Below are 18,018 nucleotides of genomic sequence, written 5' to 3'. Positions count from 1 at the left end.
CCATACTGAACAGCAGCAACTTCATCACCTGTAAGTATTTGTATGCATGTGTCAAAGCAAACAATCTCACCACCATTCCTCTTGTTCAGTGACAGGCAAGTAACCAATCAGACCACTATCCATCACGCCCAATGGCAGGCAAGCTGCCACTAACTACTCATTTCAACCCTCCACACTCTATTCTTCCAGAGCCCATGACACTATTCAAACTCAGGTTGCCTAGATTGTTGCCTGAGCTTTATCTCCTAAAGTTACACAAACAGGCCACTAAGACTGTAAAAGTTGTTCAGTAAGCAAATGTTGTTAAATGAGTGTCACAAGTCAATGTTTCTACATTTTTCACAAATTAACAAAAATAACATAGAAAAAAGATAATGGCCTGCACCCATGACAAAAAGAATGAAGTTCACATTACATCCTAGGTGACCCATGTTCAATTAAAAGCATGAGCACAGGAGGAATCAGGCAGAAGAGGATGGGAGTGAGCAACTGATCCAGGGGAAGGGGGGGCACCTTTGCCTTGATCCACTGGAGAAACCTACAGGAATCTAGGTGCATCACCAGTGGCATGTGTCAGACAAGGCCATGATGCAGAGCGGTTCACCACTGAGACTGAGGGCTGGCTTGTGTTGTTGCACGCATGTACTCTCCCATCAGTAGTGATAATGAAGCTAGTAAAAGGGCTCAGAGACTTAAAACTGCAAAATTTCTTACCCCGAAGAATGAATGAGCCACAGGGTTTTCACCAGGGGAAAAGAATAGGCCAACAAACTGCTTAGGGGGGATGGCTAACAGTCAAAGGAGAAAAGGTACAAAAAAATAAGTTAGTAGTTTACTTCGAGCCTAAAAGTTGTTCAGCGCTTAAATGTCTACAAAGTAAGTGCTAGTTTATATAATTATCCTGTAGTTTTCTGAAACTTGGAAATAATGAAAAAAAAAATTTTCATGGACTAGTCTTAAAAAATAATGTAATAAAATCCCAGCACATAAAAGAAAAACAAGTTTGAGAAAACAGAATATATTAGGGTTTTTGAGATCTGCTGCTATGCAACAGGGTGAAGAAAGATGTTTGGTGATGAGATATGCAACAGTACATTGGAATATACACTTCTAACACCAGACACCAATATAAACATATATTACACAAACCAGACAAACCATTCAGTACAAACTGCAAGAAAAACAAGCCAAGCTAGAGTTTTCACTGTGAGAGACCTTAAACTTCCTCCACTGCAGGTCCACACAATGTATAGAAATAACTCCTTAAGGGCATCAAGTCGTTTCAGTTACACAGCTTATAAACATTCATGACTTTTTATCTTTTTAAATCTTTATGGACACATACAGACAAACCTTAATATTTATGGGCATCAGCAGTTGTTCTCATTAAGGATAATATAATTATAATCATCGACCATGGGATGGGTAAGGCCAATCTGTAACCAAATGGGATAGGTTATTTCAACACAAAAAGGGAAACTGGATAGACTCATGCCCTGCAAAGGCAGCTAGCTTATTACTTACCTAGGAACTTATGAATGTGTCTGTGTATTTATCTATATCTGTATATATAGATGCATAGCACACACACACGCACACACACAGACACACACACACACACACACACACACACATATTCCAGCTAATAAATCCAAGCCCCAGTACCTGGTAACTTGAATGTTTAGGCCTTTTTATTGACCCACATTTGCACAGCATAAGTTGGTTAACTGGCTATACTTCTGAAACACAGATTTTTTTTAACCCAGCTGATGCTCATAAATATTTTTTAGAGTTTAAGTTGGTTATTAGTTTCTTGTTTCTCTTTTACCTGCATTTATACATATATATATATATATATATATATATATATATATATATATATATATATATTTACACACACACACACACACACAGATCTTGTATGTATATATGTATGTGTGTGTGTGTGTGTATATATATATATATATATATATATATATATATATAGAGAGAGAGAGAGAGAGAGATATGCATACCTGTATAGATACACACATACACATATATAGATATATATAGGTTTATGTCAGATTATTGAGTTTGTGGAAATTTGAAAGAAACAAAACAATCAAAATCTACATTTTTGCAGAGTATACCCCCTCACAAGCTATTAATGGACAGAGTCCTCTGCTAAATGCTTTATTCCATGCATACATAATGTGAGGGGATCCATGATACATATACAAGTGTGCGCGCATGCACACACTCTCTCTCTCTCTCTCTCTCTCTCTGTGTGTTTGTGTGTGTATACATATATATACATTATACACACACACACATATATATGCATATATATAGATAAAATCAAACACAATGCTGCTTCCCAGGTTAACACCACTGCTCAGGGAAAAATTAAAAAGTATAATCACATCAACCAAGCACTGAACAGAAGTGATAGTGAAGGTAAAAGTTTCTCAAAAGTAACAATCCAGTTAAAATTCGATGTGGTTTAATGAAAATAAAATGGATAAGCGCTTTCACTATAACAGCTTCATCAGATCCATGTTCAAACCTCTTAACAGATACTCTATATATAAGGAGAGCCGTTTAAAATCAACCAATCATGGTAATTAATTTAGCTCAAGCTTCTGCTTAGTTACAGACAGTTGCAAACACTTCTCATATAAAAACCTATCCACATATAATAACTAAAGTCTCCTATGGCATGTAAAAAATATAAAAAATATATAACAACTACAAACTTATTGTAGGTGCTGCGATGTATAATGAATGACTTATTCATACTCAACAGATCACAGCCTTTCCTACCAGTAAACATCCTAACCTTTAAAAACACAGAATCACACAGCAGCATAACATATGTGGATATACATAATATATAAATACATGGAAAATATAAAAAATACAATAACATAATACCTAAAAAGTATTTTTGTATATGTAATATGATAGAACTCATCATATACATAAAATGTACAATAGGAAACCATTAAAACCTGCTATCATTTGACATGCCTACGCTGCCTCAACCTTGGTTTTATAGACGCCCTTTCATTTAATCCAGAACCCCTATCTGCTCTCAGTCTTATTATCCAGTCACTCTTTTCCCTCGGTGGACGTCCTAACGTCACCTCACCTGGAAGTTGGGGTGATGACTACTAACACTCTAAAGAGAAATAGGGTTTGCTATCAAATTTGCATACAGAAATGCTCCACAGATGGAAAATTCAAAACTTGGATGTTCGAATTTCCATTTATTTATTTATTTTATTTTTATTTTACATTTGTTGATTGGGCTAGTCTAACTGGATACATGTCCATTTTCAGTAGAGGCCCAGGGAGAAAAGCTCCACTACAAGTTATAAACTTTAGCAAGTACAAAAAGCTTATACAGTAAAATCAGTTTGAACCATTGCATAAATGTGGAGGGCACCATCACAAAAGTAATTGCTACACTGTGAAAGATTAACACACAAAGATGGAATAACAAAAAGACAGACTATGTTAACTCACTTGTACCAGGTATACATTGAATGGAAGCAGGGAAAAGTAAAAAGTTCTTTATTGAAGTCAAAAGGAGTAAAAGAATAATCACAGATCACAAAAATAATTTTTTTTTTTTACAAAACTATCTATACAAGAAGAATGTATAGCTAGAGGAGCAGTGATAAGGCAAGAGGCCAAAAAAAGTGTTGCTGACCATCCCTGTTTTCGAAAGTTGCTGATATGAACTCGAAGTATTGTATGGAGATTGTGGTACAGTGCGGTTTGGAAACTAATTTCTTTCCTCACTGTAGTACGATCTCGGAATTGGAAGGGGGTGTGCCTGCCCCCCCCCAGGGGCTGCCCTGCAAAAATGTGATGTGAGGTATAGGAGTTTAATTTACATGAGATTCTATGCGGACATCATGTGATCTTTTCGGAGACAATATTGAATCTGCTGAATCTGCTGAACTCAATCAGCTGATTCGACATTGTGCCATAGTCTTATACATATGGGTCTACTTTAGATGATAGAACTACCACTTACCCAACTTTCTAAATGCCAAGACGAAAGCACCGAAAGTTCACTTAAACACTTGCATCACCGATGAAAAACTCCAAGTAGCCACTTGGCCAAACAACTACAAAACACAAAAACTGAAGCACATTAAACCCCTCACATATGGGGGCTTTGCCCCACACCCCCTCCTATGTGGGGAGCTGCAAATCACACACCCCTCTAACTAAATATACCAACTCAGAGATCGCACTACAGTGGAGAAAGGGCAAAGTTCACCATGGTGGCCAAGTGGTTACTTACCTGGAGTTTTTCATCAGTGATGCAAGTGTTTACATGATCTTTCTGTGCTTTTGTCTCAGTGTTTAGAAATTCAGGTGAAGTGGTATTTTGGTCATCTAAAGTATACCCATATATCAAGTATAATACACCCTCGTACCTGGCTGTCACTCGTCCTATGTTATGATTCAAGAGGAACAGGTGGGGTAGTCTGTTAATATGCTTTATTATATAGAAACACATCAGGATGGATAGCAGCAATATAAAATATAAATGAACTGATTAACTTGACAGATTAACACATACATGCATGCTTACATCTCAACAGCTCTCTACAAAACGGCAGTGTAGCTTGAGCTTGCTCAATATTTATACACATATACACAAAGCTTCTTAACAGTACATGCACACACTTTGATCTATAGCCTACATCTTTAGTGAATTGTCTTACAATAACAGTGACAGGTACTTACGTATTATTGAAACTAGATTTCTGAAGTGCCATAATTTGTGAAGTTGCTGCCAAACAATGTCTGTTAGCCTAACAAGGGGTATGTCAACTGTTAAGTACTATTCTGTCAGATTGTTTTTCACCTAGGCAGAGGAATAACAGTAAAATTCCTCTTCCCTGTTAGCGTCCTTTCCCGACCTATAGACATGACTGCTGCTTCTTGGTCGTCCTTAATATTACAAGTCATGAAAGTACCTAGTTTATACCTCAAAAAGAAACACAAGGGTATATAAACATAATTTAGATTGTAACTTCTGCAAAATTCAAGGTAATGCTGAAAGCACAGTGATCTCTCAGTAATTATAAGGAACAGAATTAAAGAGTCATGGTAGATCACAGCATTCAAAGTCTACAGAGATAAATCCTGAAATAAAATTCCAGCATGGCATACTTCATTTCCTAAACAAGGAGTAGTTTAAAAATGAACATATTAAATGTATATGCCATCAAGGCTCACATAATAATGTGGAGGTGCTAAGAACTTTTATAGTTTTAAGGATGAAAAACATGAAGCTACTCAGTAGGTTTTACCAGTGCACGTCCACACAACGCGGGTTGACTCGTTTGTCCAGAAATTCTGACAGTTTGGGCTCCTGTGAAGATCTTATCAGTACTTACATATTATCGAGTTGTTTGGAATCTGGTTGCAATAAAACGCAAGTGACCAATGACATTTGAATAGGCATGCAATTATACAGACACTAAAAAATAAACAAAACATTCATGTCCAAGTTGCCATTTATCTGGAACATGGTCTGGAAATGTGACCAGACTAGTAGTGTAGTAGTTAGGACTGGGTTTAGCAACAGAGACAGTCATTGGTGAACAATCTGCATGAGGACTCTTGGGGCCCTCTGGAACTGGAACAGTGGATGACTCAGTCTGAGATCTATACTCTATCGCAGGCAGGATGCTGCAATACAGCTTGGCCACTGGTAATAAATGTTTCTGATTCTGCCCAAATTCTACTCCTTGTGATTCCACAATATACGATCTCGGCTCTGGACATACACTTTTCACAACTCCAATCCGATCAATACCTTTGGAGGTCTGCATCCTCACAATATCTCCCCTTTTCATAATGGACTCAGGGCGGTTTACTGGTCTTATCATAATAGGACTTCTAGGACAAATGCCTTTTCTTAAGTTGAGCTTTCACTGCTTTGTTGCTCTTAGCACAGGGAACCAGCAGATTGCTACTGATTGATAGTGTGTTTCTGGTTTGTCTCGACAAAAGCCTTTGTGCAAATGAACCAAGATGTTTATCACGAGGAACATTTCTCAGATTTAGAAAAACATCACTATTGTCTCATTTTGACTTCTCTAATAACTGCTTTGCACTTTGAACTGCATGTTCTGCCAAACCATTTGATTGTGGGTACTCAGGACTACTTGTAACATGAGTAAAGTCCCACTCTTTAGCAAATCTTTTTAACTGCTGGCTTATAAACTGTGTAACATTGTCAGAAATAACTTTGTGCAGACTGCCATGGACTGCAGAAGGTGCTTCATCTTAATAATGGCAGTACTGGATGCTAGATTAGGAAGCAGGTCAATCTTGAATCAATACGAATAAGAGTCTACTAACATCAAATAATGTTGACCATTCCATTTGAAAATGGCGGTAGCTACTGTCAACCAAGGTAATTCAGGAATCTGGTTTAGCTGAAGTGGTTCTTTCTGTTGAAGTGGCTTAGTACTATTACATACAGAACAAGATGAAAGTACTCTCTCAATATCCTTTGACACAGAGGGCCAAAATACTAGTCCTCTCACCCTTCTGTTGGTAAAATCAGTTTCTGGGTGGCCACGATGCAAGATGGTAATATACTCTTGTTACAAGGATTTTGGAACAATCATTTTATAGGTTCATAGGTAGGTTACTAGGCTATCTGTCCGAGGGCATTTATAAGCCTAGCCGAAGTGTGTCAGCATTCGCCACCCCATTGATTAATTAACTGAGCCTCTGTCAAGCAGAGCCAATGAAGTGATCCCAGGGGTGTATTTTCTGTTACCCATCCACTCGTCAAGGCTTCTCTTGAAGAGCGTTAGTGATGGGCTCTGCCTAATGTAGTTAGGAATTTTGTTCCAAAGCATGGGGAGTCTCTGTGATAGGAATCTATCCTTCCAACATGCTCTATTTATTGTTGTGACTAGGTTCAGCTCACTAGAGCGCATGGCTCGCAATGACTTGGATTTCTTTAGGAGCATGTCCATCAATTCTGAATTGGACATGCTTTGTAAGTCAGGCAGAGATCACCTCTGAGTAAGCGATATGCCACGGAGTACAGCCGGAGTTTTTTCAGTTGGGCTGCATAGGACATATGTTTGAGGCCAGTAATTCTCTTGGTGAGGTACTTTTGTGGTCTTTCCAGCTGTTGGAAGTGTCTTGTGAGGCACATCCCAAATGGGGTATTGTACACTATGATGGGTCTGATGAGTGATGAGTAGAGGGGCACTATAACCTCTATTTCTAGATGCGAACCCCTTAGTAATTAGATAGGCCACATAGAAGGATTTCCTAACTACTTTGGCAATATGATTGTCAAAGGAGAGATTACTATCTACCTGGGTCCCCAGATCTCTTATTACCTCTTCTGTATTAAGGGGGCTGCTGCCTATGTGGTAATTCGTGGGTGTTTTGTTTTTCCCAAACGGGATGACTATGCAATTTTTGGCATTTAGCTTGAGGCCATGACTTTGACCCCAGGTGTCTGTCTCAGTAAGGCCTTTTTGAAGGATGTCCGTGTCAGCAGGAGAGTCAATTATGGCTCCCAGTTTGCAGTCATCTGCGAACTTGGTTAGCCATAGTCCTTCCTGTGTTTGCCTGTACTTTTGAGAAATATATGCCGAACAGTAGGGGTCCCAGAATCGAGCCTTGCAGGACACCACTTGTGACTGGTTACGAGTTGGACCTGGAGCCCGCTATTCTTACCGTGTGAGTTTTGTCTGTAAGCCAGTTGGCAACTCATCTTGTGACATAGGGGTTTATGTTCAGGCTGGCGAGTTTTTCTATAATACCCGAGTGAGGAATGCCGTCGAATGCCTTGGCGAGATCAAGGTAGGCTGTCTGAACCACCTTTCCATCATCTATGGCCTTGGTGACTGTCTCAAAGAAGTCAACCAGGTTTAGTAGGCATGATCTGCCCTTAAAGCCAAACTGGGTCGGGTCAAGTGTTTGGAGGTTCCCATTGTCTTTGTTAATGAGTTCCATGATGATGTGCTCCATAGCCTTGCAAACCAGGCTAGTCAGGCTTATGGGGCGATAGTTACCAAGGTCAGTTGTGGTCCTTCCTTTGTGGAGTGGAATAACCATTGCTGTGCATGATTCTATGGGCACGTAGCCTGTGGAGAGGCTGAGGTTGAACAGCGTGTTTAGGTGGGGGGTTAGTTTGTTCTGTAGTTCGTGCAAGATGCAGCCTGGGACACCATCTGGCCCCATTGATGCTGTGTTTTGACTTTTGAAATGGCTGTTTTCACCTGTGCTTCTGTGATTTACGGGACACTACACTTTTCTGGTATTGTTGTGGGCCCTTTTGAAGGTGAGAGGGAGGTGAAGTTTGCACTGAATCTATCTGCCAGGATTTTGGCAATATCAGTAAGTTCAGTATATTTTGTGCTATTTTGCACTAGCTCAGAGCATATCTGCGAGTTGCCACTTAGATTCTTGACATAGCTAAGGAATACTTGTGGTTATCTTTCAAATCCTTGGCTATTTTCCTTTCGAAGTTAGCCTTGGATGATTTTATGAGGGACCTTAGTTTCTTACTGATACTGATCAGGGATGTCTTTCCTTCTTGGGATTAGCTTTTTTTCTGAACTAGTTTCCTCCTTCTGTTGTATAACCTGTTTATGGCAGAGGTCCACCAGACCGGTTTCCTTCTCTTACAGGAGTGAGTCTTGGTTTTTCTAGGGATGGCATGATCCATGCATCCTTGTAGTTGTTCATAGAGTGCAATTGTAAAGGATTCTATATCTTGGGCAGTGTTATCCTTTAGAGTGGGGGCTGTGAAACTTACCACCTCTGCCTTAAGTAAGGTGAAGTTTGCTTTAGAAAAGTTTTTCACTGTGGTTTCTTTGGTTGGGGGTGGTGGTGGGGTGTGGACATCCAGGGTGATTAGTTTATGGTCTGATCTGACCAGTGACGGGTTGACCTCCGGTATGGAACACCTGTCCCCCATGTTGGTGATGACCAGGTCCAATATGTTGTGGCCTCTGGTAGGGGAGTTTACCAGTTGATCCAGGACATTTGAGTTGATAAATTCCAGGAAGCAGTGAGCCTGAGAGTTTGTACTCAAGTAGTTTTCCCAGTTAATGATAGGGTAATTGAAATCGCCCAATATCAGGGTGTTCGGTAGGACCTTCATGTTTTCCAATGTCTCCAGAAAGGCGGAGGAGTGGTGGTCCTAGGTCATGGAGGGTGATCTGTAGCAGGCCACAATTTGCATTGCAGATTTGCCCTGTGTTAGTTGCACATGGATGATCTCAGAGGTATCATGCTGCGTCACTAACCTGGAGGTTTGGGTATCCTTGATGAATATGGATACACCCCCTCCTTTTGTGTTTCGGTCCATGTTCTGTGGACAAAATGTGTGGTATGAGTTGTAGCCCAGTAGTGCTGGAGTGCTCTCTGGAGCCTTGAACCAGGTTTCAGTTAGTGCACAGATGTCGACGTTCTCCATACTTAGGAGTGCTTCGAGCGCATGCATTTTCCTTTCATGATGATACCATTATCAAACAAAATTTCATCTCTGTAAGGAAAATAAGGTTGCAAATCTGCTGTTAAACAAGATTGCTTTGATGGCCATCCTTGACTGACAAAGTGGTTGAGCTTTTGAAGAATTGGATCTGAAGCTGTGTGACTTCTAAGCTCATCAAGATGTGTGAAAGAAAAATTGTTCACTTCCCTGACTTCAAAATCAAGATTCTCACTTTCATGCTGTTTAGTGGTATTTCTGGGTGATCTGGATAAAGTATCAACAAGATAAACATGTTTGCCTTTTGTGTACACAAAATTGAAATTATACTTCTGTAATTTCTACATCTTGTGTTGCAATCTGGCAGGAGCTGTATGCATAGGCTTTCTCAAAATTGTGACTAGAGGTTGGTGATCAGTTTCGATTAGAATAAGTCGGCCATAAATATGATCATGAACTTCGAACATGCAAAGACAATTGCCAAGAGCTCTTTCTCAATCTGCACATACTGCATCTCGGTTTGGGTTAGAGTTCTGGATGCACAGGCTACTGGTCTACCCTCTTGAAGAATGACTGCACCTAGACCAAATTTCCAAGCATCACAAGAAAGAGTAACTGGTTTGTGAACATCATAGTATCTGTGAGTTGGCGGACTGTCAATTCTCTGTTTCAAGACATCAAATACTCTTTGGTGTCATTCTAACCAGGATACATCTTTGTATGTTAACTCTCTAAGCGATGTTGAAAGTTGGCTCAAGTCTGGAATGAACTTGCATAGGTAGTTAACCATGCCAAGAAAACATTGTAGGTCTTGAACATTGTCTGGAGCTGGCATCTCAAGAATTGCTGTTTGCTTGGAAGTATCTGGTCTTAAGCCTGAACTGGTAAACAAATGACCAACATAAGTATCCTGAATTTGCACTTTTGAGGATTCAACTTAAGATTCACTTCACATGCTCTTTCCAGAACTTTCTTGAGGTTTCTATCATGTTTGACTTTATTACTGCCTACTAGAACATCAGCTACTATAATAGCACATGGGTAATCAGAAAAAAATTTGTTCCATGGCACGTTGGAAGACCTCACTGGCAGAATTTATCCCAAATGCCATTATCAAAAATCTGTACTTGCCAAAAGGAGTATTGAAAGTGGTTAGTAATGAAGATTTTTGGTCAATCAAAATTTGCCAAAATGAACTCTTGGCATTTGGCATAAGAGCAGTGACGTCTTCGACTGTACGCATTGGATGATGAGGTCTATTCAGTGCTTTGTTCAAATCTCATGGATCACTACATATTTTGATATCATCTGAGTTTTTCTTATGAGGTACTGCCATGGAAGATACCCATTCAGTAGGTTCTTCTACTGGACAAATCACATCTTGCTGCATCATTTTGTCTAGCTTGGCCTTGACTCTGTTCTGCATAGCTACATTCCAGGCTGGACTGACAACCGGGCTGACTTCAGGGTCTAACTTCATGGAGTACACAACTGGGAGTTTGTCTTTGAAAAGATCAGCATAGGTAGAAAAAATCGTCTGGGCAAAATTATACCAGTTGTCTTTTAAGCTTACATGGTGGACTTCCTTATAAATAGTCCCATTTTCAAACTGTCTCTGAGGCCTAATAATGACTGCATGTGCCTGTTGACCACATAAAATTGCAAGTCATTGTTGTTCCCAGCAGAGTAACATGAAAGCACTAATGAGCCTTCGGTTTAAATTTCTTCACCTCCATAAGCAACAAGATTCACACACTTTGCCAAGTCATGTTTCTCCCCAGCACACACTCTAACAAATATTTCTGTTGACATAACATTGCACTTTGAGCTCTGTGGGTTTCCCATTTATCTGAGCATACACAATACTTCATTCTTTTCCCACAAATCTATTCCATTGACTATTTCATTAAGCACAGTCACACCTTCAACATAAAAAACAGGGTCACAGCTTTCTAATTGATCAAATTGTCTCTTTGAATGTTTTTTTAATAAAAGAATGTGTCTCTTTTGCTTTACAAAATATTTGGAAATTATTCCACTTTTTACATCTGTGGCATTGCTGACCAAAAGCTAAGCAATTTTCTCCTCTATATACATGATTTCCACCACAATTACAACAGTTGACTAAGAGGCTAGGTGAGAGCACATGATTTGAGTTTGTAACTCACCCTTATGCTTCACTGAGACAGTGCATGTTCTGGAATTTCCTAGAAAAGTATGGGGTTTCCCAGTGGCTGCTGCAGGTCCAGCAACACTCCCATGTGCTTGGGCCTGTTTCTTTTAATCATGTGCTGCATATTATCAACATTAGCAATAGGAGATACTGGAAGCATGCATTTCTTATGTAAGCATATTTGTCTGCTTTTCTGTGAGCTCATACATTTGACAAATTTCTATGGCCTTGTTCAAAGTTATATCACTACCTCGAAGCAAAATCCTTCTCACAACATCATCTTTAATACCACACACATCTTGTCTTTTATCAGCTCACCCCTTAAATCACCAGATATGCACATTTTAGCCTTATTTCTCAAGTCAGTTATATATGCTGCAAAGGTTTCATCAGGCTTTTGATCACTTGTGCAAAATAAGTGCCTTTCCATTGTAATATTTGTTTGGGGGTTACACATTTCTCTAAATTTACATTTTAAGCATTTGGGGTCTTCCCTTGTTTCAGCCGGTACCACTATATGGCGGTCTTCCCCCTTCCCAGGAAACATAGCAGGTGCATACACAAATGAATGCTCTCTTTCTGTGGCTTATGTACCAGCTAAATTAAGCAGAATAAATGCCTCTGTATGTGCATCTTTGTCAGAAAATGCTGCTTGTATGAAAATATACTCTTGCTCACTCTCCAATTCTCTGCAATATTATTATCAAATACAAGTAGACCAGCTTTTTGAAATCCTTCAGCCATGCCAACAAAGCATGCCTAAACACCCTGCAAACACGGCCCTTGTAATTATATATGAACATGCATATACACCAGGTACTTGTAATAACATTCAAATGCACAATAAACTCTTTGAAATACTGTACTTTGCAAAATATGCTTTGAAATGGCAATATTTTGAGAAATAACTGCACTGTAATACTGCATAAACGTATGAACACTTTGGATATCTTAAATAGCTTTAATTAATGTGAAAAAGTAGCATGCAGCAAAAAAATGCGGTTGTTTTCCTTGTTTTATACATTTTATGTGATTCGGACATTATTTCAAACATTTTCGCAACTATTTTGAATATTTTTATTAATATGTCACAGTTTCAGACATTTAGTTTAACTAGAAATTCATTTTGAGCATTCTGAGTGCTTCATTTTATATTCTTTGAGTAAGAAATCATTTAATCAAATTTTAGTACCTGGAATTCATTTCTGACCTGTTTTGTATGTCGTAGGGATGATCCATTCCTCTATATTCCTCCAACATGAGAACCACTTGGTCTTGATTGTGGATCTCATTCTGACCCCATGTCGCTCGTCCTATGTTATGATTCAAGACGAACAGGTGGGGTAGTTAATTTATATTCTTTATTATACAGAAACACATGAGGATGGATAGCAGCAATATAAACAAACTGATTAACTGACACATACATGCATGCTTACATCTCAACAGCTCTACAAAATGGCAGTGTAGCTTGCACATGCTCAACATTTACACACATGTGCAAGCCCATGGAAAGATTCTTAAAGGTACATACACACTATGATGTACACTGACCAAAGATATGCCACAGATGAATGTTCACAAAGGACTCTTACTGTATGAGTCCAGGGTATAAACACATTGTCCTATGCAGATTGCATTAAAGCTTTAACCTCTACATTCTGCCTCCCTTAGGGTGTGGTCTATGTATGTTATACAAGGTATCCAGTGATCCAGCTCTGATGGACCTTTTGCAAATCCACAAAACAAACAGCATCAGAACCACTAAATCAAAAGATTTAAATTTTGCCTGTGACATATTGCCAAGACAGATACATATCTCAGTGGATCCCCATGCTCTGGAACAGGCTCCCTATCCATGTAAAGCAGAGTCCATCCTTAACCCTAGTTGACTATAACCTTCACCAATGGATGGAACATCAGAAATTCACCCTGGGTCTAGTCCCTATGCCTTTGATAGGCAATAATGTCCAAATTAACATAGCCCACACATAACCTCTAGGAACTTCCTAACATATCCCCTCCTAATAAATTCCCATGATACATAGGGACACAATATGGTTGGACTGCACAGCTCTGCTTATAACGGCCCTGGTGGTCATTTGTTTAGTTTATAGATGTGAACTTGTGATAAAAACATTTTCAATACAGAACTGAGTCAAGAGCACTCACCTTCAGCTCTGTGAATAGGGCAGGCTTCAGGAGTACTCCATGTAAAAACAAATTCACATGCTTCCTGGGCTTGAAATACTGGTGAACCCTGCAGTGATTAAACAGTAAATAATTTAATGATTAACTAGTATCAACTTTATGCTGCATTACAAAGCACTGTGTTCTTTGGTAAGCCTCTCTATTTTTTTTCATATAATATATAGTTCTGTTACTATGCTGCACATACATCTCATTTTTAATCTAATGGCGGAGTTCTATTACTCTGCTGTTGACTATTACAATAGACATGACAAGCAACACCTCCTGCAGCATTAATTACACAGAATAGGAGCTTCATACAACATGCTTATAACTTTGTCAACCAAAACATATTTCCAATGGAGCTCACCCCATAAAGAATAGAAAAATATTCTCCACATATGTTTAAAGGCACGCATTAAACAAAATGGCACTAAAAAGGTCAGCAAGGTACTAGACGTGTGACAGCCCCATAAGACAATCTCTGCGAGGGTACTCCAGCAGTGGCTGAACAGGGATCGCATTCCTGAGAGCCTTCTCTCAGTAAACTTTCTTCTTTTGCTCCTGAATTCAGGGCTTACTTCCCCCAAGTAGACTGGAGACAATGTTAACACTGTGTTAGGATATGAGGGTACACGCCTATCCAGTTTTTCCTCCCAAAGAACTTGTGCAAGTTGCACCTGAGATAAAACTAAACAAGGACAAACCATTACAAAATGTTGATATCTGTATAACACATGACATGGGTGGGGAGGCCATCCAACAACAGGGCAATACACAGAGGGTAATAAGCACTCCCTTGATCAGCTGTTAGGGTTCAGTGATACCGTCTGCAGTGGTTAAAAACAGAGAGAGAAACCTGCTGTCAGAATAAGAAGCACTTCACATGAAAGGTAAGCTTCAAATGTCTTTAATGGCAACAAACAAAGGATCTTCACCATACCTCAACCTGGAAACATCAAAAATCTGGACAAAGGCCCATGAAAAATAGGTACAAATCTGTACGCTGATTAACATAACATTTGCATACATAATTATGCAACCCCAGCCACTCCAACAGAATTGTGGGATACCAACTTTCAAAAACAAATTGAAGAGCAGACAACCAAAATATGGCCCCAGCCTGGCCCAGACCCCCCCACCCCCATCCCTTCAGCAGTATGTCTCCATGTATGTACATGCACCAAAATGAAACATTTCACCAAGCGATTCATTCCCTCAGTGGTTTCAAGTATGCACAAGCACCAAAATGAAACATTTCCCCCTAAGGGAGGCAGTCTGCAGCTTTCTTTGGACAGTGCCTTACCAGACTATATTGGTAATATGGTCATCCGATGTTTACAAACACCACCTCAATGCCTATTTCCCAGACATGATTCTAATATATCTATTCTAGGAGAAGTTCTGCGATTCTTCAAATGAATTGTCATGGCTGTCCGATTTTGGGCCTTTCATTCTCTACACATCACTTACACTAATCTTTGTAGGGTTATCCACACCAGGAGCACAGAGTTTAAGACAACATGACTCTAGGGATCACAAGGACATGAGCATTCCTCCATCATGACATGGTTACAGTTCCAGAAAGGATGATATACAACATAATTTTGATGCCCAGCTAAAAGCAATAAAGAGATTTTAAAAATGGATGATATAACACTACATAGTCTGGATTTCTGTTCTCAGTTTGCATGTATATATTAAGAAAGCACTGTTTTTTGGAGCAAACCTAATATACAGTTTAAAAGTAGAACTCTTGCCCTCACATATGCTGAGATCATCTGAGATTTCTTAGTTAATTAGTTAGTTAAATTACACACAAATATATACATATACACAATCACCACCCTTCCAGAGGTCAAGAGCTTTTCTGTAGCTAATCTCAGATGTAATCTCAGGAAGTACCAGTGAGAGGAGCTATGGTGGAGATGGGCTCTTACTGCCAATCACCTTCCCTATCCAGTGGTGCAGCATGCACTACCATTTTAAAGTCTGATGCATATTTCTGCACATGATAAATTGGTAGGGGTCATCCTACCTCTCTTCCATTAACTAAGTAGATAATATGTTGGACCTTCTGGTCTCCACCAAGACTTAAACTAATACCACAGTCCCCTAAATTTGCCATCCATATGGGATAAGGGCACACTAGCAGATGCCTTGCCATATCACTGCAGCCAAGCCAAACCTTCATCTTGTTCAGAAAGTCCACAAATTGATTTCCGGCCTCTGCGCCACTATGTCAGTTTCCAAGATGGAATGCAATTCAAGTCATAAAATGAATGTTTTCGTACCAAACATAGCCATGATGAGGATGATGAGATTTTGTGAACTGTCTGTACATTAACAGATTTGGAAATTTACAGCCTCTTAGAATGATAAATGTATTCATTTTTGGCTGTCCTGAAGATAAAACTACAAAATACTGAATGTCGGCATAATTTGTTTGTGTCTTACGGCATTTCCCGGTTAGGGGTCGCCACAGCAGAACTCCAGTCCGCTAACGATTGGCAGTAGATTTTTACGTACTGGCTTGCCGGGCCTAACGCACAACCTTCAATGTCGGCATAATGGTGTACAAATATGTTGCCAGTGTGTTATTGTTAGCAATTACATGGCATCTAAGTAATTTGTCCAATAACATCCCCAAGTTCAAATTTTTCAGAGTGAAGAGAATTTATTCTGCAGGCAGCTAGAAAACAACAGTATTTCAGTGAACTTGAAACATGGCTCATTGCAAAGGGTTATATTCCAAGGCATTAAACACAAGATCAGATACTCAGCAGAGATAAAGACAGTGTGCATCATCATTTGATAAGTAGAAAAGATCATGTGTGGTTTTATAGGAGTTTAGCCTTACGTTTACTATATTTTTGGCAGAAACAATAATGCTGTTAGTGCAATAATACAAAAACATTCATCAGTTTAAAAATGGCATGCGACTTTAGCTGGTTCTACAGTGAGGTCCTAAGCAATTATTAGAAGAAGTAATTTTTTAGGGTCATAAGAAAGGTTAAATTTGGAAAGGCAAAAAGGCTTGTCTACAACAATCCACTTTGCAAAGTTTTGTACATGACAGATGCTTGAACTGTAACTTTGATATAGTTAACAGCAAATATACATTTTAGGTCAAACAATTCCTCACATGCTCTAGTTCTTGATCACGCACACGCACATGCACACTCCTAGATAAATAGTAAAAGTAATCACATAAACGTCCTGCACTGCCTTCAGCTATAACCCCGCTTGCAGTAAACACATGGCAGCCGTTAAATACAGATACACCACTTCTGCCTGCAGCAAAGGATCCGTTTCTCCTAGATAAACAGTAAAAAGTAATAACATAAGCTATAATCCTGCTTGCAGCAGCTAAGTAAACACACACAGAATAAAAGTAATGATGATTATGTTAAGCACAGAATAATGTAAACTTTAAAGAAGCATAAGTTTCTCCAGCCTGATAAGTAAAAAAAAAGGCAGCCTTAACAGCTTTAATAATATAAACATTAATGTTAAACTCCTGCAGCCATTACAACTGTAATAAAAACGGTAAGGTCTCCCAGCTGCTGCCGTAACATAAAAAGAAAAGCAGAAGTTTCTCATGTCCTGCCTGATAACTAAAGTAAAACAAGGAAGCCAAACTTGCAGCTGCAGTAATGTAAACGTTAAGATCTCCTGGTTGCATCCATTACATAAAAAGTAAAGAAGCTATTTTTTTTACCTGGTGGAGGAGGAGCTGAGCCGTGGAAGAAAGATGTGCTATACACTGACAGGCCGGTCTACAGAAGTTGACGTCATCGTGCAAGGCCTGCACGCGATGACGTCAGGAGTTTAAAAAAAAACAACAACCAGGAAATTAAAGGGGCCACGTGGGAATTCGTGGCACCCTAATATCTACCCTCAAAACCAGTATTTACCGAGGAATTCAGTATGGTTGAGAGGTATGCTACAACACGGTTACAGACACGTCTGATACCATCAGCCGTTAACCTGAAAGTCTACTGCAGCAAGTACACCAGCTTCTGCTATCCAACAAACAGCATTTCCTGTTCTCTCCAAATTAGAAACATCATCAGTGTCACATCCATAAATAACATCTTTCATCTAAAAAAAATCTGGTGTGTGACTTCCCCATTTAGTAAAAGACAGGTACAGAATTATACTTCTTTTC

At 39.3% G+C, this 18,018-nt stretch overlaps 1 protein-coding gene across 1 annotated transcript in view; it reads right to left on the bottom strand.

The window, feature by feature from the left end:
• IGF2R (insulin like growth factor 2 receptor) overlaps positions 1-18,018 on the bottom strand; it is a 2,372,344-nt gene that overhangs the window by 815,298 nt on the left and 1,539,028 nt on the right. The window contains exon 25 of the mRNA XM_044074918.1: positions 13,830-13,917. Within this exon, the coding sequence (XP_043930853.1) occupies positions 13,830-13,917 (88 nt within the window). The remainder of the gene's footprint in view (positions 1-13,829; positions 13,918-18,018) is intronic.

This window comes from Protopterus annectens, chromosome 1.part0 (genome assembly GCF_019279795.1).
Source record: "Protopterus annectens isolate FY-2018-M chromosome 1.part0, PAN1.0, whole genome shotgun sequence".
In the NCBI taxonomy this organism is placed as follows: Eukaryota; Metazoa; Chordata; order Ceratodontiformes; family Protopteridae; genus Protopterus; species Protopterus annectens.
This window is presented reverse-complemented; position numbering and strand designations above follow the sequence as displayed.